Genomic DNA, 26590 nt, shown 5'->3' with positions numbered 1-26590 from the left:
GTTTCATTTAAAATGCCATCTTTTCCCCTGAAAGAATATGTTGGGGGCGGCTAGGTGGCGCAGTGGATAAAGCACCAGCCCTGGAGTCAGGAGTACCTGAGTTCAAATCCGGTCTCAGACACTTAATAATTACCTAGCTGTGTGGCCTTAGGCAAGCCACTTAACCCCATTTGCCTTGCAAAAAAAAAAAAAAACAACCCAAAACTAAGAATATGTTGGATTTTGCAGGGTAGTTGGTTCTTGGTTGTAATCCAAGCTCCTTTGCCCTACAGAATATCTTATTCCAAGCCCTCTGGTCCTTTAATGTTGAAGCTGATAAATCTTGTGTAATCCTAACTGTGGATCCCTGGTATTAAATTTCTTTTTTTGTTGTTTTTTTTTTTTTTTGGCTGCTTGCAGTATTTTCCCCTTTAGCTGAGAATTCTGAAGTTTGGCTACAATATTCTTTGGAGTTTTTATTTGGGGTCTCTTTCTGGGAGTGATTGATGGATTCTTTCAAAGACTATTTTTATCTTCTTATTCTAGGATATTAGGATAGTTTTTTGCCATTCTTTCTTCATTTTTTTTGGCAAGGTAATGGGGTTAAGTGACTTGACCAGGGTCACACAGGTAGGTAATTTTTACATGTCCAAGGTCAGATTTGAACTCAAGTCCTTCTGACTCCAGGGCCATTGCTCTGTCCACTGCACCACCTAACGGGGCAGTTTTTAATGATAATTTCCTGCATGATATTGTCCAGGCTCTCTTTCTGATTGTGGCTTTCAGGTAGACCAATAATTCACAAATTATCTCTTCTGAATCTGTTTTCCAGGTCGATCATTTTTCCTTAGATGTACTTTACATTTTCTTTTTCCTTTTTTTTTTTAAGCCTTTTGACTTTATTTGATGGCATTCTGGTGTCTCACAGAGTCATTCATTTCCATTTATCCAATTCTACTTTTAAAGGTTTAATTTTCTTCAGTGTATATTTTTGTTTCTTTTTTCTAGTTGGTTAGTTTTATTTTCCTTCTAGTTGATTTTACTTCTAAAATTTATTTACTTCTAAAATTATTGTTTTTCATAATTCTCCTGCATGATTCTCATTTCTTTTTTGCATTTTTCTTTTTCTCTCTTCTTTGGTTTTTAAAATCCTTTTTAAGCCCTTCCAAGAGTTTTTTTTTTTGGGGAACTGAGCAGTACATCAACACCTTAGAGGCTTCATATGTAGGTATTTTGTCACTGCTTTCCTCTTCTGAGATGGAATAGTGTCAGAATGGTAATTATCAATGGTTAACTTTTTTTGTTTATTTGTTTTTCTGGCCATTTTGTTAGTTGAACCCTGTTTCTGTGTTCAGCCTCAAGCTTCTTTTTTTTTTTTTTTTTTTTGCTAGTGGCAGTGGTTCGGTCCCTGGCCTTCCACTCTGGCATTTCTGGTGTTCCTGGTTTGCTCCCTGCACTAGAGTAACTCAAAGCTGCACCAGTTTTCCAGGGCTCAAAAACCTTGCTGGAGTTGGGACCCTCCCTGATGGCAGAGCTGCATTGGGACCTTTTTTGTGCTGGGGCTTAAAGCCCCTTAGCTGACTTCTCATCTGTCCTGCCTACACTGGGCTATAGTACCCTTTTACCCCAGTGATAGACCTGTTCTTGAAGATATCTTGTTGAACGTTGTTACACTGTTGCTTTAGGATCTGTTTAGAAATTTCATTCAAAGTTGTTTTAGGAAAGGCTTCTTTTATATAAACTATTGCATTTGCTGTAGTGAGAAAGTGCTTTGTAAACTTTAAAATTCTTTAGAAATTTGAGCCTTTGTTATTTTATCCTCTTCCATCTCCTGAATATAAACTCATTGAGTGCAAGAATTGCTTTGCCTGTGTATATGTCCAACTCAATCTGTTGCATAGAACTTTGTATATATATATTGTTTACATTAGGCATTCATTATGTTTCCTGAATGAAGAAATGAAAACTGAATCCAGTAGCAAATAATTTAAGATGTGAACTTAGTATTGTTACCAGAAATATGCGAGTATTTTTTTTGAAATTATGTTAAAAGGCAAAAATTAATGGAGCATTGATACTTGCTTAGAATACACAGGATATAGTGATAGTAATTAAATTTATTAAATAGCATGATATGCTACTAAAGCTTAAAGTTACACTAAGACTTTTTAGAACACATTTCACTGTATTCATGCTGTGAGTGGTCAACAGGTGCCCCAGGATGTGATGTGTATACTCAGTTTGGTTTTTTTTTGTAGATTGATTATACTGTGAAATAGAAAGTTGAGTTTAATTTTTTCATATTATCAGTAAAAGATTCTTTTGGTAAGCCCCTGCTTTATGCAAAGTACCATGGTTGTGTATAACTCTGCAAGTTTGTTTTGTCAAGTAAATATTTCAAGCTTTAATGGGAGGTATTATCAGAAATGATGAGCAGCATGGTGTCACGTATAAATCTGCTTCTAATAATGTGTCTATGTAACCAGGGGAAAGAACAGATCCCAAACAGGTCTCTTAAGATTTTCAGTTATCAGGGAGCTGCTGATCTATATCAGTGGGGAGAGAGTGGGAGTTCTTCATACTGGTGAAAGCATAGACTCTGACCTTTCACCACCCTTTCCTTGCAAATTACGAGAAGTTTATCTATGGTTCTTTGAGGTCTAGAATTTAAGGTAAAGTACATTTTTTTTCAATCAATAGATCAACTTGTATTTCTAAAAGCACTTGCTGTATAAATAGCTAGGTGACTAAGAAGACCTACAAATTCTGGTTGCAGACACTTACTCGCTATGTGACCCTGGAAAGTCACTTAACTTTTATCTGTCTCAGTTTCTGGGGATAATAATGTTACTTTATTCCTAGGGTTGCTGGGAGGTTCATATGAGAAATTATTTGTAAAGTACATTGCAAACTTTAAAGCCTTATAAAATGCTAACTATTGTTAGCAATTATTATTATTATTATTATTATTATGTTCTTTGCCAAAATTCTAAAGGTGAACCACTGAGAGTTATTTAGAAGTTGTTTAGAACTGACATTTTAGAAAATCTCTTTGTATAACATAGATAAATGAAATGTTGACATTTATCACTATTTCAGGACTTGGAGGGAGTGGACATCATTCTGGGAGTGTGTTCCAGTGGCCTTCTTGTTTACAAAGACAAGCTGAGAATTAACCGCTTTCCTTGGCCCAAAGTGTTAAAGATTTCCTATAAGCGTAGCAGCTTTTTTATCAAGATTCGACCTGGAGAGGTATGGGGATCTTGGTTTTTCCTTCAGACTACTCATAAGCTTCTCCATTGCAGTTTGACCAGGGTGTTCACTGCAGCTGGAACTCTCCCCATCTTTCCCCCATTAGTTATTCAGGAGCTGATTGTTCATGGCATGATTAGACAGCCTCCTTGCTGCTTCCCTTCCTCCTCTTGGCTGCTGGCCTTTAGATTATCTCTCTGGGAGATGGAAGGGACTTTAGTGATCCTGCAGTCCAAACACGTACAAGAAACTGAGACTCAGAGAAGGGAAACAACAGAGATTAAGTGTCATTGTCCGAATTTAAACTCAGATCTTCTAACTCTGAAAATACTGCCCATTCTACTGCTGGTAAACAATTTCTACTACATTATAGAGGATACCAAACAAGTAAAATTAACAAATAATTATTAAGGACTTATTTTGTAAGAAATACAGATTAGTCGGTTTTGCTTCCTTTTTGTGCTGGTAAAAATGTATTGGCAAAGTAATTTGACACTGTGTTTGAATTATTTAAGAATTACAATTATCTATCATTCTGCTATTCTCCATTTTCTTGGGTACTTTAGTCTCCTCCTAGAAACTTTAACTTAGTGTTGTATCCCTGTCTTAAGAAGAATCCTCTAGTTTTGGAGCCACATTGCTTCTGGCTTTGATATAGCTTTGTATGAAGTCACTTACCTAATGAACTAATTATTGTTTTTTGGGCAATTTTCAGTTTACAGTGTAAATTAATAGTTTAAATGATTCATTCTTTTGTATATAGCACCACCCTCTGGTGAAGGTTGGTCTAGCATGGAAGCAGTTTTATATCTGTTGAGTAGTATTCAAACATTTAAAAGTATTTTTAAAGCTTCCACAGGTTAAAAAATAAACACTTTTAGGCATTGAGAAAGATAAGAGATAATGGACAAAGCATAGAATGTTAAAACCCTAAGGTGACTTGAAGACTCTGGTCCACCCTTCATATTACAGGCAAAAAAGCCCAACCTAGAGACAGGCTTTTTTTATGACAGATGATCATAATATACTCTTTATATAAGATAGATTAGAGAAGGAAGAAGCAGGAGGCAGAGACAGCCTTTTTCATTCATCTCCTACCTTCAGTAGTAGAATGAAAAAATTAGTAGCCACCTCTTTAATGTATATGCTAATGGAAACAATGGATAGAGAGATACGTACATATGTATTTTATATACAGAAACAAAAGAGTCTTATTTAGATTATTCTGATTTTCATACCTAAATACCACACTGGTTGCTAATGATTAATTCCAGTGACTCATTCTGAAAAGAGCCTAATGTTCCATGCCCTGGTCATTGAGTGAAGTCAGGTGTCCTCAAAACAAAAAAGACAAAACATACAGAGGTTAGATAATCTCCATCTTTGATAATGATTACTCCCCTACCAATTAGAAATGAATTGTAATTGATCTGTTTACCAGCCCAATTTCTTACCCACATGGAACAGAATTAACTGAAATAAAATGTATAATTGACACTCTCTTCCCCTTGAACAAAAAATAAAGTGGACTGTTTGACTTTGTAGTAGTGGGAAGAAGTATCTTAATAGGGGAAAAAAAAAACTATCCTTTCAGTAAATTTCTTAACTTCTAGTAAATTTTTTCCTTTGGTGTCCTATATTCCCAAACTGATGACATTCTTTTTAATAATGCCATTAATGCCAATAATGCCATTTAATAATGCTGACTATAACCCCCTATGCCCCCCATCTGTCCTGAGATTTAAAACCTTAATATAACATCTAATAATCCATCTTTTACTGTACCTATGCATTTTTTTTCTTTCAAAATGTTTTCGTTTTAAGGAAACATAGGTAGAAGTTGTAGAGAGACAAATTTAGGCAAAGAAAAACTGGCTAAAAGTGACATTTGAAGTCTTAGCAGGCAGGGAGTTCCCCTTCCCTGTGAGTTTTCCAGTGAAGGGTGGCAAGCTACTTGTTGGAGATATTGTAAAGGGAATCATTGCTTAGGAATAATTTGGACCCAAAAGAAATATAGTAAATTGGGAAACAATCTTTACAACTAATGATTCTGACAAAGAACTCATTTCTAAAATATATAGAGAACTGAGTCATATTTTTAAAACAAAAAGCCATTCCCCAATTGACAAATGGTCAAAGGATATGCAAAGGCAATTTACAGATGAGTAGATCAAAGCAATCTATAGCCATATGAAAAAATGCTCTAAATCATTAATTATTAGAGAAATGCAAATTAAACTTCTCTGAGGTATCACCTCACACCTCTCAGATTGGCCAATATGGCCAGGAAGGATAATGATCATTGTTGGAAGGGTTGTGGGAAATCTGGGACACTATTACACTGTTGGTGGAGCTGTGAACTCATCCAACCCTTCTGGAGAGCTATTTGGAACTATGCCCAAAGGGCAACAAAAATGTGCATACCCTTTAACCCAGCAATACCACTACTGGGTCTATACCCTGAAGAGATGATGAAAAAGGGTAAAAACATTACTTGTACAAAAATATTTATAGCAGCCCTGTTTGTGGTGGCAAAGAACTGGAAATCAAGTAAATGTCCTTCAGTTGGGGAATGGCTTAGCAAACTGTGGTATATGTATGTCATGGAACACTATTGTTCTATTAGAAACCAGGAGGGATGGGATCTCAGGGAAACCTGGAGGGATTTGCATGAACTGATGCTGAGTGAGATGAGCAGAACCAGAAAAACACTGTACACCCTAACAGCACCATGGGAGTGATGTTCACCCTTGAAGGACTCACTCATTCCATCAGGGCAACAATCAGGAACAATTTTGGGCTGTCTGCAAAGGAGAGTGCCAGCTGTATCCAGATAAGGAGCTGTGGAGTTTGAACAAAGTTCAAGGACTATTCCCTTTAATTTAGAAAAAAAAAAATTCTTATTGTCTGATCTTGTTACCTCTTATCCTTAAAGAAGAGAAGAGAAGTCTATGATTTCTCTCTCATCACACCCAATTTGTATCAAGGTACAACAAGGAAGCAAAGTAAAGACTGACAGAGTGCTTTCTGTGGGGGGGGAGCACGATTGGGGGGGAAATTGTAAAACTCAAATAATATCTTTAATAAAAATTAATTTATAAAAAGTAATAGTTTGAACCAACTTAGTTTGGTTGGTGGTATCACCTCTCTTCTGAATGGTCTATATTTGGAGAAGTATAGGATTTCAGAAGCCTTTATTTCTGTGGACATAGAATTATTCTTATTCTTATCCTTTTTTTAATAGCATGAGCAATATGAAAGTACCATTGGATTCAAACTTCCCAGTTATCGAGCAGCTAAGAAATTGTGGAAAGTATGTGTAGAGCATCATACATTTTTCAGGTATATTTCTCACTTGAATATGTTCTCCTTTTAAATACTTTCATTGTAATTTAATTTGACTGATAGTAATTAAAGGTTGGTACAATGGTTTTTTGTATGGTTGGGTAATATTCTATCCAGTTTTAGTAAAGTCATGCATCTTCACTAATCCAAAGTAAAGCCAAATCCTCCTTTGAGAGGTGAACAGATTCAGAGAGACTTACCCCAGTATTCTCATGATCTATAAGTGGGTGAAAAAAAGAGAGCTTTCTCTCTTTCCTGGGAGTTCAGAGACATTCTCTGGAGTCCTGAGATAGGACCCGAAAACAGTAGAAGAGGGGATTAGTTAGTTAACTTTAGCCATGAAGGTTCCTACTCACTAACCTTTCTCCTCTGCAGGGGGCCTTTAGAAGTATACACTATGTGAACCTAGGGGTTGCTGCATAGTAGGAACACTGACCCAAGCCCAGCTGTTCTAGAGAGGCAGGAAGATCCAGGAAAGTGGCTTTTCCTTCAGTTTTCATGAGGTCACTTCCTAGCCTTTTTGTACACACAGAGTTTGCCTCCCATTGGGGGGGTCAGCAAGCTGACCAATGAGGAAATTGAGCTGCTCCCTGGACTCCACTCACAGGAGCAGTATAACTGCTGCTAGTAGTAGTGAGTATTCAAACATGATCTCATTTGATTGTCACAGCAACCCTGGGAGGTAGGAGCTATATTTACCCATTTTGTTTTTCAGATCTTAGTCATCTCCTTAGAAACAGTAGACAGGGATAAATAGGGGAAAAGATGTTATTTTTAATTTCTATTGCAGAATAAGTTGTGAAAGCATACATTGGACCCATTCTGGGTCTGATATTAGACATTACAAGTTTCTTTCCTTTATGTTCACATTTTTTTTTTGCTTTCATCCAACCATGTACGGTTTCACAAAAGAGATAGAAGAATAGTAAAAAGGAATGCACTTGAATTCTTGAATGTATTGTATTATGTAATTTGACTATAGGTGATTGGTCATTTTATAAAATGATTTTTAAATAAACCTATTGTGTCTGTGGGAAAACATATATAAGAATTTAGTCATTCATTCCAAATTATGGAAAAGAGGGAAATGTGTGCTGAATTAAATTAGTTTTCCTCTCATAGCAATTATTTTATTTAAACCCTAGTTTGGACTACTTAGACTAATGGAAAGATCCTAATAATAATATCAGTTCACTTTCACATAGTGCTTTGCAGTTTTATAAACTAGACATATTGTTGTCCCAACTTGTTAGGGGCTTAGAGAGGTCACACAGATGAAAAATGACAGAACCAGGGCTCATTCCAGGTCTTGGACTCTAAATCCAGTGTTCTTTGTACTATAATTTGCCACTTTCTCAAATCTTATTTTTTTTTGACTCATCAACACTTAATCACACAGAAGGAGGGTATATATACGTTTGTGTGTGTAGATGGTACAAGATTTTATTAAATTTGAACTGATCAATTGAATATCTTGAGTGTTTCTTGAGCTTAGGGGGCATTTAACATGATTATGCTTGGTTCCCAAACATTACCTTAATAAAGAGTGGTTGAGAACCAACAGAATTCATAATACAATAACTTTTTTCTTAGTCTACTTTAAGTTACCATATATATATATATATATATATATATATTTATATATACCTGTGTGTATCTCTTTTCCAGACTAACATCCACCGAAACCATTCCCAAGAGCAGATTCTTGGCCCTTGGATCCAAATTTCGTTACAGTGGCCGGACCCAGGCACAGACCAGACAAGCCAGTGCTCTTATTGATAGGCCTGCGCCACACTTTGAGCGCACAGCAAGCAAACGGGCCTCAAGGAGCCTTGATGGAGGTTTGTGCTGAATGTTCTTCCTCTCTCTTATTTCCTCACTGTCCTTAATAATAAAGGGGAAGGGAAAGGATTACAGCTGTCTACAGGTCAATTCAATTCATGGTATCATAAACTTTTAATATTGGATGAAATGGTAGAGATTCAGAATTGCAGAGACAGACAAATGCTAGCAGTTCATCACTTAGCACAGCCCTCCTACTTCACAGATTGAGCACTGGACCCAAAGAGGATGTAACTTCTCCAGTTACTGAGACTAGAATCCAGTTCTCCCACTGTCAAATTCAGGCTTCTTTCCACTCCACCTCTGCTTTCCTGTCTAATCTTTGCTGTTCTCTGCTCTCTTCCCAATTCCTTTTTTATATTTTGAAAGCAATTATGGGAGCAAGAAAGACTATTAAGTCATAAGATAATGCAGTACTAAATAATAGGAGGAAAAAAGGGTTCAATAGATAGTATTTTCTGGGTGTGTTTTATTTTTAAATTGCATAGAATCTTGGCATAGCTCTTTTATGACTGGTCATTGCCCCCTCCCTCTGAATACCTCCAGTGATTTCTTCAACACGACCCTCTCAAAAAGGATCTAGGTAGTACTTGGAGGCAGAGCCTCAGAAATACTTTTATTGATTAGGCCAGCAAGTATTGATTAAGCACATGTTAATTTCCCTGACAATGTAGACACAATTACAGAAAATGAAACAGTTCTGCTTATGTCCAAATAGAAGACCTTTGACAGAACAAAGAGCATTTGTAATAAGCTGCCAGGGTGAGAAACTGACCGAGTCTCATCTACCCCATTTCTGGTTCTTCCACTTTTGCATGAGTCATTCTAGGTGGAAAACAGGTTTACCCAAGTCAGAGAAAATGTTTGTCCCACCTCTTAGTGACATTCCTTTTTGATAAGGCAAGAATACAGAGGTAGCAGTCTAATAGTCTGACATGAATAATGTCAACAATACTTATTTAGCTTATTAGAGCAGTGAAAATCAAGAACTCTGTTAGCTCCAAGTAAAGAAAGATCATTTGGTCTGATTAGGCATATATTTCCCAGTTTGCTAGGTATTGACAAATTTCCTTATTTGATTCCTAGTTCATCCCTGACAATTATTAAGTGTATGTAAACTATTTATATTTCTCTGGCAATGCCATGGAGTGAGGCATTGCAGTGAACTACCTAAGACAACTACTCTCACCTCATTTTTATTCTTCTGAGATATATGTATATATAAAGAAGTAGTGACCAGATGTGTCTTTTCTTTCTTTTAAAAAGTTATTTTATTTTTTCCAATTACATGTAAAGATAGTTTTTAACATTTATTTTTTTTGTAAGATTTTGAGCTCTACATTTTCCTGCCTACCTCCCTTCTCTACACTCTAGTAATCTGATATGTTTTATATATATATATATATGCAATCATGTTTAACATGATAATATTTTCATATTAGTTATATTGTGAAATAGAATCAGAATGAAAGGGAAATAATGAGAAAAAAAACATAAACCAATTTTAAAAAAAAGTGAAAGTGGTATGCTTTGGTCTCCATTAGACTCCATAGTTTTTTCCCTCTGGATGTGGTTGACATTTTCCATCATTAATCACTTTTCTTTCTTCTTATGAAAATGATTTAGGGCTCAAGTTATTATCTGCATTTAGTATTTTCAACAGGTTAAATTTTCATGAAGTGGCGTCTTCAAACATTTTCTCAATTGAGTTTTTTAAAAGTTGGAAATGAGGCATAGAATATAGTTTGATATTTTGAAACTCGAAACCAGTCAAATCTTTATAAGTCCCAGGAAGAAATGTTGCTTGTCTAAAAAATTATTGCTATTGTTACAGTAATATTTTAGTAACAAATTTATTACTGCTTGCACTTCAAAAGTACTTTGTTTACAATCCCACTTAGAGTAGGCATTATAATTGTGTTCTACTTTATAGTAGCTGAGAAGGTGAAGGGACTTGGTCCAAGTCAGTATAGGCAGAAACTGGGAAAGTGATTGAGAAGTATGTTTGTTCTCTCTCTCTCTCTCTCTCTCTCTCTCTCTCTCTCTCTCTCTCTCTCTCTCTCTCTCTCTCTCTCTCACCAGTGCTCTTTAGACTTCATAACCTTCTTGCTTTTGTGAACTTAACAAGACTCATTTATATGGTTATATAGTTATAAGAATATATGCAGTTTCCTCAGAAGAGAAAATATCTCAAAAAATTGAATTTCAAAACTCCGAATGGAATTGTAAAAGCCAGGTATATAGCAACATTGCTTCTCTTGTTCCTCCAAGATTTCTCTGATGGGCCTCATTTTAACTATTCTAAAATGTTTCCTCAAGTTTTGACTTCTCTTTAATTATTTATTGCACGGAAAGCATTGGAAAGAATCTTAATGTTTTATATTTTATTATGAAGTTCCATACTTGAAGTGCTTAAAATGATACATTTTGTTGTCTGCATATGTAACTTACTGTTCCTGGGAGAGAGAGAAGTTCCTTAAATTTTCTTAAAACTTTTTCCATGTTTTTAATTTTCTATATTTTCCCCAAGCAGGATATTGACATCTATATATAGAATTGACTTTTTTAGATCTTTAATCTTTCCTTTTTACATCCTCCCTTAAGTTATAACCTTTATTTCTTTTAGTCTTTCTCCTTTTGAAAGTTTGTTTTGCTGTTTTTTGCTTATTAGAGAATCTACTCTGGGGATAGTTAACCTTTCATTAAAAATTTATTTTTAAAAATGACTTATCTTTAAACCCTAACACATTGAGCTGGGAGGGGATCTTAGAAAGCCTATAGTCTAATAATTTCTTTTTCCAGGTAAGGAAATTGAGAACCAGAGAAATGAATGGACTTACTCAGTCAGAACTTGGTAGGAAGCCAGATCTAGAATCTCTAATTCAGGCCAGTGTTCTTACTACTTTAGCATATTGCTTTCTTCTTACCTTCTTTTTTTTTTTTAAAGGATTTTGCAAGGCAAATGGGGTTAAGTGGGCTTGCCCAAGGCCACACGGCTAGGTAATTATTAAGTGTGTGAGGCTGGATTTGAACTCAGGTACTCCTGACTCCAGGGCCGGTGCTCCATCCACTGTGCCACCTAGCCGCCCCTCTTTTTACCTTCTTTGCAAACAAGTCATATGGCACATGGCATATAAATTAGGTAAAATGTGTCTTATACTTGTGTTATCAAAAACCAATTTTTTTCCTGCATTGTGGCCAAAGTCTAGGAACATTCAGTGGGAACATCAGTATATAACTTTTTTCATGTCACTAATGAGTTTCCTTCCCCCAACTCCCCTAGAAAAGAGACTTTCACCCCCTTTTTCCTCTCTGAGCTCTGTTTACTTAAACTGATTCATTAGAATACATTAGAGTCATTGTATGAATCTATAGTCCTTCAGACAAGTAAGACTTTAGGGCTGCTTTTAAAGAACTTTGGTTTAATTACACAACAGTCCTTTCTTCTGCAACTTCTTGAATGTATCTGCTTCAATAACTGAAGAGTTGACACTGATCCCACAATTCAAATCCTGCTTTCTAGAATAGAATTTTAATCCTAAGACTAACTGCTGCTAACCATATAATGTCATTTAATTTTAAGGTGCTTTATACTTTTATGTTATTTATACCTCTATTGCCTCATCTAATTCCAATAAACCTGTAGAAGAACAATACTTCCTTTTATAGATATTATAGATATGGAAATTAAATTGCATCAATATTAAGGGTTATGCCATCTAATTAGCTCCTGACTTTGGCCATTTTCATGATTTTGAGTTATCCTGTGCATGGGTGACATAAAGTTGTGAAGCAGTCCATGCTTTCGAGTTGTTACCTTCTTCACATTTCTCTCCATCTTGGGTTGGTAATATTTCCTTCCTCAGACCTAATATAGCGCTTAATGAATCTTATGTTATTACCATGCTATTTTTTTGCATGTCCTTTATTTTCCCTTTTAGAGTATAAGCTTCATAAGGTGAGGAATTTTTGTTTTCCCTATCCCCAGCATTCAGAATAATACTTTGCATTTTATGAAATTGTTGAAATACTTAACTAAATTCTTTATAGTATAATCCATGAACAATATATTATAATATCTCTTTATAACCATTAGTATATTCCTTCCTCAAAACTCTGCAAATTGGAGAAACTGGGCTTGTTAGATATCTCTTAAAAGTAAAAATTTCCCTCCATGTATTTAGGAAATCTTAAATTTTTTGAAAACTAAAGCTCAGAATTTTTCAGTGATTTCTATAATGTTCTTTTGTGTAGATAATTTATAGTCTTCAGGATTTTTGATAAAAAAGAATGCTGTATTTCTGGTCTAATGATTTTATCTCAAAATGCTCTTTAAGTGATGAGAAGATAATATGAAAGGATTGTGGAAAAACTAGGTACCATGACTTCTTAGTACATGAAAGATGAAGGTATAAATATTTTGGCAAATGAACAGTGGATGAGATAAAACTTAACAGGACAAACTGTAAAGATCTATACTTGTGTGGTTGATTTTTTTAAAACAGGTATTGATTGGAAAAGATCTTTATGTGAAAAAATATCTGGAAACTCTAGTGGTCTGAAAGTTCAATATGAATTAATTGTGCAATATATAACCCAAAAAAGTCAATGTGATTGTAAACTTAATTGAGAAATATAATGTATAGAATGAAATGCTCAGCCCCCAACTGTAATGTTATGCTTATTTTGGGAACTGTTTTTTTTGGATAGACCAGTGTCAAATTGGAGGACATCTAGAGGAGGCTGATTACTTGCATAAAGGATTTTAAAACCTTATGTCATATGAGAATTAGTTGAAAGCACTGATGATGTATAACCTGGGGAAGGCTCAAGGGAAGGACATAATCCCCAAGAATACAGTTGTTCCTGTAATAGACATAGAACAGTATAGAATATATGGAAGATGGAAGCTACAGGGAGCAAAATGGTATGTGAACTTCCTAAACAGAGCTGTCCAAAGGAATGATTCTTGTCCTTTGTTATCAAAGAAGACCCAAATGACATCACTATGTTTGAGACAAATTACAGTGTTTCCAACTGTGGCTGATAAGACCAATGTGAGCTCAGAATGCTACCACAGGTTGAGCACAAATAACCCATGTGAACACCTGGGGTGGGTACTCTAGACTTAGGTATGTCACGTTTCCTTTGAGCTGCTTCAATTCTGCCTTCCTGAGTTCAGCACCCTCACTGATGAGGGTGGTCCTGTGCCAGTGTCTCCCATGCTGTACAATCAATTCTAAAGTTCTTCACTGAGACTTTCAGGGTATCTTGGTAATGCTTCTTTTGACCCCTCTGTGAGCACTTGTGTCAGTTCTGCACAAATTTTTTTTTTTTTGGCAAGCATACATCTGACATTCTAACAAGGAATAGGCTGCTTTTTGCTGTAGGTGTTCAGAGACCAAAGACTAAGTTCAGAGATTCTTGTCTAAGGTATTGTAGTGGATGGTCATGTTCCAGGTGGGAGATGGTGATGGACTAGATTATCCTTTCAGTTCTGAGTCTTTAATTATTCTTTGCTTCTATTTATCTTTTTCAAACACCCCTTCTCATATTATAGCTCTCTCTCTTTCTGCATACAACACTGAGGGCTAGGGTAGAAATACTGAAGATGTTAAAAACTTGGCTCAGAGATATTAGTCCTGGATTAAAACCAAATGCAATGTGTTATTTTAACACATGGTGAAAGCATGGACCATGTTACTATGATGCCAGACAGAGCTGAATTAAAACCTTGGGAGGGGGTGTGAATACACATGTACGATGATGCTTTTAACACAACTGTGAAGCAAAATATTTTGTCACATTCCTCTGTGTTGACAGATTTGGGTCTGCCATCTGCTCTTATACCACATTGTCTGGCTCAGAGTAGCAGTGACAGTCACCCAAGAGAAACAGGGACTTGTAAGAACTAAGCAATCTCTCATTGAGTGGCACAATAGATTCCTGTCTTTCTCAGCAATCATTTATTGAATTATTTGTTTGATGAATGGAAGACAATAGTAGAGGTGTCTTTCATTTGCCAATGGATGCTGTGTATATGTAATAATGATGTGATAACTTACATTTACTTCATGCTTTGCAGCTATTGAGACCTGTATATCCATAATTTCATTTGACCCTCCAACAACTCTGATTTTCATACTTTCATGGGTTGGAGAAATGAGCCTTAGAGAGATTTAGTGGTTTGCCAATGGTCAGGCAAGTAGTAAATAGTAGAGGAAACTCAAACTGCAGGACCTCTCATTTAGTCTAATAGATTTCTGTTATGCCACTGAATATTTTATGAAATTCTTCTCTTTATCTCTTTGGATTAATAATAGCTGTCATTTACACAGTACTTTAAGATTTATAATGTGTAATACATATATTATCTCATTTCTACCAAACAATTTTATGAAGTAGATAGGTGTTTCAGTTACTATCCTCATTTTACGAATGAAGAAACTGAGGTTTAGAAAATTCAAATAATTTGCCCAAGGGCATCAAATAGTAAATGATAAAGCACGACTTATGCACATACCTTCTAATTCTAAATCCATTGCTTTTTCAATTATATGACATGATGCCTCCCAAAAGTTAAATTATATTAATTTCTTCTCTTTGTTTTTTAGCTTACCAAATTTAGCCATTATCTGAAACATGAATATTCTTTAAAGATTCTATGACTTCTTCAATTGAACCACATAATTCTATGGAATCTGTTCTTTCCAAAATTACTAGTGCTTTCTTTATTATCAGATCTATTGGTCTTTTCTCAGTCCTCATCCTTCTTGACCTTTTGACATCCTTGTACACTGTTGATCAGCATCCTTCTTGAAACTCCCTGCTCTTTAAGTTTTTGAGACATTGTTTTCTCCTGTTTTCTCCTCTTGGTTCTCCAACTTTCTCATTCTCCTTTTTCAATATCTTCATCTATGGGGCAGCTAGGTGGAACAGTGAATCAAGCACTGACCTTGGAGTTAGGCGGACAAGAATTCAAATCCAGCGTCAAACACCTGATACTTAATAGCTGTGATCTTGGGCAATTCACTTAACCTTGATTGCCTCAAATCCAGGGTCATCTCCAGTCATCCTGATTCTTATCTGGCCACTGGACACAGATGGCTCTGGAGGTGAAGGTGAGACTGGTGACTTAGCATAGTACCCCCCTCACTCAAATCTAAATCATATACTTTTCATAGCATCACCTCCCTGATTGATGTCATGGTCTTGTTCAAGTATGAAAGACAAGCATCATCATCATCATCAGAACACTCTTGAAAACCCTAGGTCTTCCCCCAAAACTCTACACTGGATCTCTTCTCTTTTTTCACGTATCCTATTTACTTGGTGATCACATCAGCGCCCACTGATTTAATTAAAATATCTATGAGGATGATTGTCAAATCTATTTATCCAGCTCTAATCTCTCTTCTGACCTTCCATTTCCTCTCTCCAAGTGCCATCTTACACTCAACCCACATGTACATCCATACACATAATACTTAATTTGAAAGCATCATAGATTCATAGAAAATCTCAGTCTATCTTCTCTAAGATAAAATAAAAATGCCTTCCTTTGTTGTCTTCTTACCCTCACTCTTCTCACATGTCAGAGACATTGGTTTCCTTATAGACCCTTTTCTCTGGTTGTCCCGTCGGAGTGGTCTTCCTCCTCCTCTCTGTCTCCTCTCATGTTTATGCCTTCCCTCTGGGATTAGCCCTGATTTGTTTGATTTGTACAGTTTTGACTGATTTTCTCCCTTTAGACTAGGAGTTCTTTTATAGGAAGCTCTCCAGAGCTTTGCACAGTGCCTATACATGGTAGACTTTTAGTAAATGCTCAGTGTCTTGATGAATTTGAACTATCCTTTGTAAGGTATGATCTACAATTTTTTTTTTTAGTTTTTGCAAGGCAGTGGGGTTAAGTGGCTTGCCCAAGGCCACACAGCTAGGCAATTATTAAGTGTCTGAGGTCAGATTTGAACTCAGGTACTCCTGACTCCAGGGCCCACTGCACCACCTAGCCACCCTGATCTATAATTTCTTAAGGATAAATGGTTTCATTTATCCTGTGTGGAAGGAATGACAAAATTATGTAATGTCTTAGAGAGATTTCCTATGAATCCATAATGCCTCCCCCAAAAGTTAAATAAATCTTGCACTTCTAAGGATTGTTTCATTTATTTGGAAAGTTTATTTTTGTGCTCAGTTTTCTTAAACTGAAGATAAATAAGGCATAGTCATAAATATATATATATATATATATATATATACACATATGACTATATGCATATACACACACACACATATATACATATATGCAAATTTTTTGCCCTTGCAAATCAAATAAAAAGAGGAAGAGAGAATGTGATAGGTAAAAGATCTAGAATCCAAACCAAAGTGGGGGTGGGGATTTCTAAATGTGTATTGAACTTCCTTGAAGATGATGAATTCCTCATCATTGTGAATCTTTAGACAAAGGTTAGAGAACTGTCAGGGAGGCTGAAGAGAGGACTCCTGGTTAAGTAGAGGTTGGATTAGATATGGACCCTTTCCACTCTATGATATGTGGATTAGCATTGCTGGGCTAGTGATCTTGCTATCCTTAGCCATTCTTTTTTTTTAATCCTCTTTAAACTTTGTCACTCAGCTTCCGCCTTGTGTACAATTGAGAACAGATTGATTTAACAGTCAAGGATATAAAAGTTAGGATTCTTGGAGATTATTAAAAAGATTAGAAAAGTTTCATCCAATTTTTACCTTGTCTCCGTGGAGAAGTGATGGCTAGAAGTTTTGAAATTCATGCTGTTTTAAAAAACAAAGTCAGATCAGTTGTTACATTTTAAGCAGTTTTTGAATCTGGTTCATGTTTCTGCATTCATAGACACTGAAAAGTAATAGAGATTTAGAAGACATATGAAATCTAATTTACTTTGACAAAGATGAATCAGACATGATCTATACATTCGTAAAGAATATAATCTTGTAGGGGTGGCTAGGTGGTGCAGTGGATAAAGCACCGGCCCTGGAGTCAGGAGTACCTGAGTTCAAATGTGGCCTCAGTCACTTAATAATTACCTGTGTGGCCTTGGGCAAACCACTTAATCCCCCCATTTGCCTTGCAAAAACCTAAAAAAAATTAATTTTGCAAGAGGGGATAGGGTACACACACACACACACACACACACACAACACACACACAAAACACAGAAATGTATGGATGTATATCTATCTAGCCTTGGTGCTTAGGAGAATATAAAAGGCTAAGCAAACCTAAGTGCTGTAAATAGGCAGAGCAGGTCTTTTTAAAAGGTTCTGAATCTATAAAAGTTTATTAATATCTGAAAAAAGGGGCTAATAGAACTTCATCTGGATTTCAGTTCATATTTATTAGGCACCAAATGTGCAAGGCAATTGGATCAGGTGTTGAAAGCTCTCCTTTCTTTTAGCATTTAAAACCCTTCTTTAACTCACTGACTCCACCTTACCTTTCTAGGCTTATTGCACATTCCTCCCTGTCACACCCTGCTTTGGGTTCCTGTCAAACAGGCCCTTTAATATTGGTGATACCAGGATTATTCCATCTCCAAGTCTTGGTATTCATTTCTTTTCCAAACCTAAAATACACTTTCTCTTTATTGCTATCTCTTGGAACTTTTGTTCCCTCCAAAACTCAGTTCAGACATCACCCCCTACTTGCTTTCCCTTCCTTCACCCAAGTAGATGCCTTCCTGGAAATTGACTTTGTATTTGTGTAATAGTGCATGCGTTATTTCTCCTGATAGCTTGAGATCAGAGACCTTTTTACCTCCCATACCTACCATAGTTCCTGGAATATCGAATACATTTAATAAATGCTTGTTTGATTGAATGATGAAAAACCCTTAAGGAGATAATACCATGTATGGAAAGAAAAAGAATTCAGTAGTAGAATATGTTAGGGGCAAGGGACTCTAAGAAAGTTGGAAGAGGAGGGAAGAAGTTACTTTTCACCTGGGGCCAGGAGTAATAATTTATATTCCTGTTGTGTCTTAAGACAAAGTGCTTTCCCCACAACTCTTTGAGGTAGTTAGAATAAATGTTATTATCCCCATTTTCCAGTTAAGGAAACTGACCTGTCAGTAGTCATTCATCTTTTAAGTATCTGAACCCGGTCTCAATCCCAGGTTTTGTGACTCCATATCCAATGCTTTTCCATTATGCCATGCTGTCTATTTCTTTATGGAAGGTGTGGCCCTTGTGCTGGGTCTTAAGGGCAGAGAAAAATAATCAACAGGCAAAGATGATAAGGGAGTACATTACAGGAAATCCTGCATGAATGCCTAGAGATGGAAGAGTAAAACATAGAGTCATGGTTATTGGTTCCTTCTAGGTGAAGTACAGAGTATGTGAATGAGAGTGATAGTGTGACGTGATCCTAGAAAGATAGAGGAGAGCTAGATCAGAGTTGGCCTTATTGACCAGCCTGCAAAGTTTGTATTTTTCTCCCTTAAGCAGTAGGGAGTCCCTGAAGGTTTTTGGGAAGGGAAAGAATATGGGCTAGATTTTGTTAGCTCAGTGAAAGGTTTGAAGAAGGGGGAAACTGGGCAGGAAGATAATCTTTTAGAATATTCCAGGTGATGAGAGACCTGCCATAGATAATTTCTTCCACATGCAGAGGGAAAAAATTATGAATTATGAATGCATACTATGTTTACTCTTTTAAAATTTCTTTTATGTTTTTTTCCTTTCCCCTTAGTTCCTCCAACTTTTCTTTCACAACATGACTAATATGTAAATATGTTAAACATGAATGTACATATACAACTTTTACCAGACTATCCTCCTCTAGGGGAAGGGGATGAGAAATGTGGAATTCATAAATTTGAAAATGCATGAATTTTGAAAAACTCACATTGCATGTAATTAGAAAAATTAAATAAAATTTCAATTAAATTTTAAAAAAATATATTCCAGGTGAGACTATTAGAATAATTCAGATAAAAGGGAATGATGACCCAAATTATTGGTGATAATAAGAATGTTACAGAGATATGGGGGAAGTTGAATCAGTAGTTAGTCCTCTAATAGTTATTAAACTCTTACTACATACTGGACAGCAAGACATAACAATTGATTAGATGTGGGGATAAGGGAGAAAGAATAATCAATGATGAATAGATTTTTAGGCCTGATGACTAGATAACATGCCAGTGGCACTTAGAGAGATAGGGTAAGAAGGAAAGACAGATTTCAGGTGAGAAGATGAGTTAAGTTTTGAGTGTATGTATATATACATATATATCACAACTAGCATTCTCTATGAAGATCCAAGCCTCTTTGTCCAGTGGTTTTTGAAATGGGACTTTGTGAATCTTGTCTTGCCTTCCCTATACCTTTTCTTTTCACTCTGTACAGCTGGGGCAGTAGAGACACCAGACCGAAGCCCTCGGCCTACCTCGGCACCGGCCATTGCTCAGAGCCAAGGTCCAGAAGTCAGCTTCCCTGGTACCTCTAATGGCAAGAAACCCACAGTCTCTAAAGTGCAGAAGGAAATTGTGAAGGTAGAGATAAAAAAAGAAGAAGTGGCACCTGAACAAGAAGAACCAGAGCCCACTGAAGTATGGAAGGTATCCGTTATATTAGTTTGGTTTTCCCTTAAAGTACCTGGTCGCTGTGCTCTTTTTAGTTGACTGATGAAGTTTCAGGGTACTTTCTTTGTTTTTTTTATAATGAAGGGGAGGTAGAGTTACTGAGTTTTGACAAAGTCAGTGGCTGTGATGAGGAGTAATCTGACTCAAAACCTGATATATGATTGTCAGAATATTTTTTCAAAAGCAGATTCCCAGATTAAGCATCCTAATCTAGTCCAGCTCCTTTGTTTTACATATAATTCCATAATTGTACATAGCTATTATCTAGTAGTTTTATTGCATCAAAACAAGGCTAGAGGAGATGAAGTGAGTTGTTCATTGTCCATGGCACATAAATAGCTGAACTGGGACTAGAATCCAGGTCTCCTGACTCCCAAACTAGTATTCTTTCAACTTGTACCTCCACCTGTCATTCAGAACCTTCTCACTTTTCTTGTTCTTTTCCTTTGGTGTAATTGTGTCCTCAAGGGAAAGAACTCCTTAAATTTTGTATTTATATCTTTTATGTATCTTAGATTTCCCCCATGTCCATTCTAGAGAAAGATTCCTTTTGAAGGAGAATTTTTTAAAAATAGGAAGAAGAAAAAAATTTAACAAAACCAATGAATGCATTTTAAAAATCTTCAAAAATAATCCACAAAAAAACATGCAATATACAGTGTTCCTGGATCTGGGGACTTCTCCATCATCATCACTAATTGAGTAGAAATAAAGTGTAGAAAGGAGGAAATGTCATAAGGCTTCTTTATCAAGTCTAGAAAAAACCTATACAGTTGAATTCTGCACAGCTGTTCCAGAATAAGTTGTAATTTCCATTTGGTGCCAAAAGCCAGTATATAAAGGTCCAAATTTACAAAGCTAGGTGATTATTTGGTTAACAACTAGATTATTTTTGATACACAACTTTCCCAATGGAAATTCTTTAAGTACAAAGTTTAAATGATTTAAAAATAATCACATACACACACATCTTTCAGAGTATAATTATTTCATAAATCAAGGTCCATTTGCATGTTGAATTATTCAGATTTGCCTCCCTAAAGAAGAGAAACCATACTCTTAAATTTGTGAACAGCTGTAAGTTGGTTGTACATAGAGTCATTGAGCTGCTTTGTAATGCATTGTTTATCCGCTGATTTTCTAGAGATGTAGGAAGGAATTGGGGTAACCTTATTCATGAACTATTTAAGCCTGTAAAAGCAGTGTTAATCCTGAGGGATTCATTTTACTTTATTGGAGAAGGTACAAATCCCACTATTGATAAAATGATTTTTGAGAGCAATGTGTTCATCTTTTTAAGAAGAGATTTAAAATTTTATCAAGTAGTTAAGAAATCTAATATCCATGATATCCTCAGGAAGTTCTACCACCTTGGCAATTTAATTAATCTCGTCTTCTTTGTGCAGATTCATCACCCAGAGAGCAAGTCAGACTAGCTCATTTAAACTTACAGTATCACTGAACTTTAGGCCTGGGAAGGGACCTTGGAGGTCATACAGCCCAACCTTTTCATTTTAGAAATCATTGAGATGAGGTCCAAAGAAGGTCACATGGCTAACAACTTGCTTGTCTGAATTCAGTTCTATGTGTTTTGGCTCCAGGTCCATTGTACTTTATATTGTAGACAGTTGCAGGGATTTTTCTTTTTTATCTATTTTTTATGCTTTGGATCTAAATTGGGTCCAAAGAGAAAGAATATGCATAGCCATACAAGCATTGTTGTGACCACCTAGTCAGTGTCTTGGGCAACTAACTAGGTGGTGTAGTACTGGACCTGCAGTCAGGAAGACTCCTCTTTCTAGCTGCGTGACAAATCACTTAGCTCTGTCTGCCTCAGTTTCCATATCCTTTAAAATGAGTTCTACCAAGAAAGCCCCAAATAGGGTCACGCAGAGTCAGACATGATTAAAAAAACAACTTAACTGCACATACAAAGGAAGCAGTGCCTTTATAATACAATATCACACCTGACTCTCTTTTTCTTGCTTATTGTACAGCTAGGCAACTCTGTTGACACAGCCTCTGCCCCTCCCTGACTTACACTGACTGTCTGGAAAGTGTCATGTTCCAACAGTTGGCAGGGAGTATCTTGGCAATGGCTAAAACTCCTTTAGCCTTCTGCTAATTTACTTATTCTCTGCCTGCCTGTAGGACAGACATAATTATGTCTAAGAATAGCATCCCTTTGCTATTGTGACTAGATCAGAGTTGGAAGAATTCTCCCTTGGTGTGTGCCCCCATTTGAGTGATAGAACTGAGTCTTCTTGCCAATTAATCGTTATGTAAAATGTACTTCAGGTAATCTCCCTGTAATCACTTGAAAGCCATCTCTGTTAATCCTCAATTATCTTAATTGTTCCCCATATTAACAATAACTATAAACTGTTCTGATTTTGTTTGTAGCAAGGTGGAATTGTAGCACTGAGAAATCTGACATTTGCCTAAAACCACATTTATTATATAATCCAAGTAACAAAATAACTTTGTTGCCTGAATGGAAATTGTATCTATCTGATGTGGATAGTTGGAAGTAGTCTGTCAGTAGTCATTACTGGGTGAGGCTTGGTTTACAGATATTGAGGTCTCGTATGCTTTGAATATATTGTACATTCATCGCATTTAATGATACATGGGCACAGGTAGAACTTCATAGGAAAGTGGCCTTTCCCCAATCCAGTTATCCCTGACACTTGAGCCTTGGTCCCTACATAGAAATTAAGATTTCCCAAATTTCTTCTATATATTACAGGGGATCTCAAGACAAAAGCCTTGATTATTCAAATATGCATGAATAATTTGGACACTGAAAATGAATAGCTAACAATAACAGCAACAATGATAAGACAATTTACATGTCTTATAGTCTTCTGTGATTTACAAAGCGCTTTTCTCACATAAGCTGTTTTTTATGAGATCATAGATTTTTAAAACTGCCAGGGGTTTTCAAGATCATCTGGTTTAGCCCTCCTCTTTACAGAATGAGGAAACAGATCTAGAGAGATGACATTGTCCATTATTACTGTCTAATAACAACCAGAATTAATCTTTCACAACAACTCTGTAGGTATCAGGTTTTTTTTCATCTGTAAAGTGAGAATGGAATTAGATGATACATATAAAGTTCTTCCCAGCTCTATATCAGTGATCCTATGAATTATACCCCTTTCCTTAAACTCCCAGATTTTCATGACTTAGTGATCAGTATTTCAGAGTGCTTATGGTATTTATTCTCATTAATCTTATTTTGGGTGCTGTAGGTCACCTTTCTGTGTGCTAATTTATAAATTAACCTTAGATATAATCATAGTGACTATTTTAGTCAGTGAATTTTATGATTGAATATGTGATTAGCTGAGGTGTAGGTACAGATAGATTTAAAAAATTGATCAGCTAGCAACAAGTTGTACTTCCCTTTGTGGTTTTTAAATCTTATTATATGTTCTATGTGTGTTAAATACAAATGTGAATTATTTGTCTCTCTCAAATATATTTATATATATATATATATATATACATATATATGTGTGTGTATATATATATATATATCATGCTTTAGGTTTTTTTTTTACCTGTAAAATGGTTTTTAAAAATATTTTCTGAAATGCTTTCAGATGACCAAAAGAAACATAAACAATGGAAATTTGATTAAGGCCTTGATTTTACCTAATTACTATGGTCAGCTTTTCTTTTGGAAAAATATGCTCATTTAAATAAATGGAATAATTACCTTGTATTCTCTTTTCTAAATCTATTTTCTAAATTATCTTTTTGGCTTCAACAGTGGAAAAGTAAACTAATAGATTGCTACTGGAAGTAAATGAGCCTCTTTCCTTACCACCTTCCTCAAAACTGCATGATAATGATTATATATTAGATTGTGTTTTACAACCAGCCACAATATTCAACTATGTGTTGGAGCAAAGCTATTACTGAAAAATCCACTAACCTGAAATGTTTTTGCCACTTTATTTCTTAAATGTAGGTGGAAAAAACCCACATCGAGGTCACAACACCCACCATAAATGGTGACCAAATCCAGGTTTGTGCCGACAGTCGCTCATGCTCCTTTTAATTTTTTTTCCCTATCACCCCATTTTTTTTCTTCTTCCTTTTTTCTTTGTTTTAAAAGGTTGTAAAATGAAAGTCCAAGCAAATTTCAATGAGCCAACTTTTTATCATTTTTTCTTTTTTTTTAATCACTGCAAAACAGCAACCTGCAGAAAAAACAGAAGATCTGATAAGAATGAGGAAGGTTAGACACTTTTCAATATCACAGAGCAACATTGCCACTTTGCCCATGCTCACTTCAAGTCATTAAAGAGACAGTGACCCATTCTTTTCATTGACTTCCTGTTGGTTATTTGAGGGCTATCTTTACCTCACTTTTGGAATGAGTCATGCTCTCACATGGAGAGCAGTGATCAGCAAAGGAAACTAAAGAAAAAACAATCTTTCATTCACCTTTTCATGAAAAAATGTCATCTGGAAGGTATGGTTTATTGGTAAAGTGTTACAAATATCTTTTTGTTATTAATAGTATTTCATTCAAATTTGTAAAAATCACCAAGATTTTTTGGCATTGTCAGAAACTGGCTTTGTTTATCCATCCTTCCTTTTCTCTACTTTCCCCATCTTATATAAATGAGGTAAATAATATGTTTACTCTAGCAAAATGTTATATGACATAGGTAATCTTATACACCTACCTCATATAAAGCATTAGAAGTGTTTGTCACCAAACTTGCAACCTGATATTGAAAAAAAATGAGCATCTTTCTAAGTAGATAATCTACAGAACTTGAAAGCTTTTTAAATGACTTGCATTTTCATCTTATTTGAAAAATCATTGTGGCTTCAGATATAAGAAGGAAGTATAAATTTGATGTCAAAGAAGCCAATAAAACAAGGAGCACTGTCTGTTTAAATGAAATCACCACATTCTTTCATCACTCATAAACAAATTCATTCATTTTTTGGTGGTAATTATTTCTGCATTTGTCCTTGTTGGTTCCATGACCATTCCATGTTGTGCCATATGCTGTGTCCCAGACATTTGGTTTTAAACATTTTTGATTTGCCAATTTGCAATTTTTCCCGCAAGAACAACATTTTAATTTTTTGTGCTTTTCTGTTTTTTTCCCCCTTTCATTTTCACAGAAAAAAACAAAGAGACTAGATGGTGAAAACATTTATATCAGACATAGCAATTTAATGTTGGAGGTTTGTATGAACTTGAAGCTAATTTCAGTTGGTTGCCTGGAACCTTCTGCATTCTTTGCTGGCCTCTTTTTCTTCCTTCTCTGCTGCATTTGGGTTTGCATGCTCTTGCATGAAAAAATTTTAGATTTAAAAATGCTTTTGCATGTTGTTAAAACACGAATATTTGCAACCATCTCCTGCCTTTTTGGTTTTCATCTCATACTTATCTGAAAAATATATGATTGGGACTACCTCCATTTCAGATGGGGGACTGGTAAATTCTGTTAAATTCCAAAATATCACTGTTCAAGTCTCCTAAATTTTCCCATAGATGAACACAGGTCCCAAATACAGATTGCATTATTTTCATCTGTTGGCCTAAGACATAGAAAAGTTGGAAAAATATGGAAAAGATAAGGGAATGGTAAAATGGGCAAATTGGAATTATATTAGGTAGATAGGATCAGAATTCAGATGAACTTACTATGTTCATAGTCAGAAACTAAAAGAATCCACAAAAGAAAGACTAAGAACTCATATTTTTTTTCATATTTTATTCCATTTGTTCCTTAAAAAGCTCTATTAGGCAACTTGTGCAAATATCATTACCTCCATTTACTCATGAGGAAACTGAGTTAGAGAATTTGCATGACTTACCTAGGTTTCCATGACTGACTTGAATCCAAGTTTTTTGACTATCAGGACTAGAGTTCTTTCCAGTATACTTAATATACTGTCATCTTTTTTAAAAAAAAAAGGTAGAAAAGAAAAGCAATTCAGGATATAATATAAAAAGCAATATAGGAATGATGAGATATAACTCTCATTATTCCCAATTTTGGTCAGATCCCCTCCTAACTTACTATATATCCTGTTCTAGATTCTATACTAGGCTTAAATTTGGGGAAGAATATATAAAACTGATAAAAGGGTCAGCTATTAAGACTACTGAACAAGATTTCAGAAGAGCTTCTATTCTTTACTCTCTAGAAGGGTACTTTAATTAACTGTTCTCAAGCTTTTGAAGGCTTCTTAAATAGAGGCTAATGACCAGCAGGCCTCTGAACACAGAACAAAAAGAAGTAGGTTTAGTTCTAGTATTAAGAGTTTAGCATAAATGGAAAGAATTTCTCCATATAAAGGTTCCTTAAATGTTGGGATGGAGCATTGCATCAATTTCTTCATTCTCCTCTGTGGGAATTTCTTAATTAAATCAATTATAATTTGAGAGGAATGTTTGGTATTTTTCATAAAGCCAAGTAAGAATAGACCTCAGCCCCTACCTCAAACATTAATCCTCTGACATACATGATCATTGATCTTTTAGATCATGAAGATGTCCAGGGATAGAGAAT

The 26590-nt window shown here is 35.6% G+C and overlaps 1 protein-coding gene and 1 long non-coding RNA gene across 17 annotated transcripts in view; one reads left to right on the top strand and one right to left on the bottom strand.

The window, feature by feature from the left end:
• The window catches only part of EPB41 (erythrocyte membrane protein band 4.1), a 179803-nt gene that overhangs the window by 108879 nt on the left and 44334 nt on the right, over positions 1-26590 (top strand). For 3 of the 10 annotated variants that reach the window (XM_074217896.1, XM_074217899.1, XM_074217897.1), the window contains 6 exons: positions 3079-3231; positions 6476-6573; positions 8245-8417; positions 19801-20012; positions 24019-24075; positions 25194-25256. In XM_074217896.1, the coding sequence (XP_074073997.1) occupies positions 3079-3231; positions 6476-6573; positions 8245-8417; positions 19801-20012; positions 24019-24075; positions 25194-25256 (756 nt within the window). Of the gene's footprint in view, positions 1-3078; positions 3232-6475; positions 6574-8244; positions 8418-19800; positions 20013-24018; positions 24076-24246; positions 24289-25193; positions 25257-26590 lie in introns of all 10 variants that reach the window. The other 7 variants (XM_074217901.1, XM_074217898.1, XM_074217904.1 and 4 more) reach the window with 3 other exon arrangements.
• LOC141508878 (uncharacterized) overlaps positions 19361-26590 on the bottom strand; it is a 52085-nt gene continuing 44855 nt past the window's right edge. For 4 of the 7 annotated variants that reach the window (XR_012474529.1, XR_012474526.1, XR_012474531.1 and 1 more), the window contains 2 exons: positions 25488-25613; positions 19361-24250 (listed from right to left, as the gene is read on the bottom strand). This is a non-coding gene — a long non-coding RNA (uncharacterized LOC141508878). Of the gene's footprint in view, positions 24251-25487; positions 25976-26590 lie in introns of all 7 variants that reach the window. The other 3 variants (XR_012474527.1, XR_012474530.1, XR_012474532.1) reach the window with 3 other exon arrangements.

This window comes from Macrotis lagotis, chromosome 1, assembly GCF_037893015.1.
Source record: "Macrotis lagotis isolate mMagLag1 chromosome 1, bilby.v1.9.chrom.fasta, whole genome shotgun sequence".
Taxonomy (NCBI): domain Eukaryota; kingdom Metazoa; phylum Chordata; class Mammalia; order Peramelemorphia; family Peramelidae; genus Macrotis; species Macrotis lagotis.
Note: the sequence above shows the minus strand (reverse complement) of the source record. Positions and strands in the feature narration are given on the sequence as shown.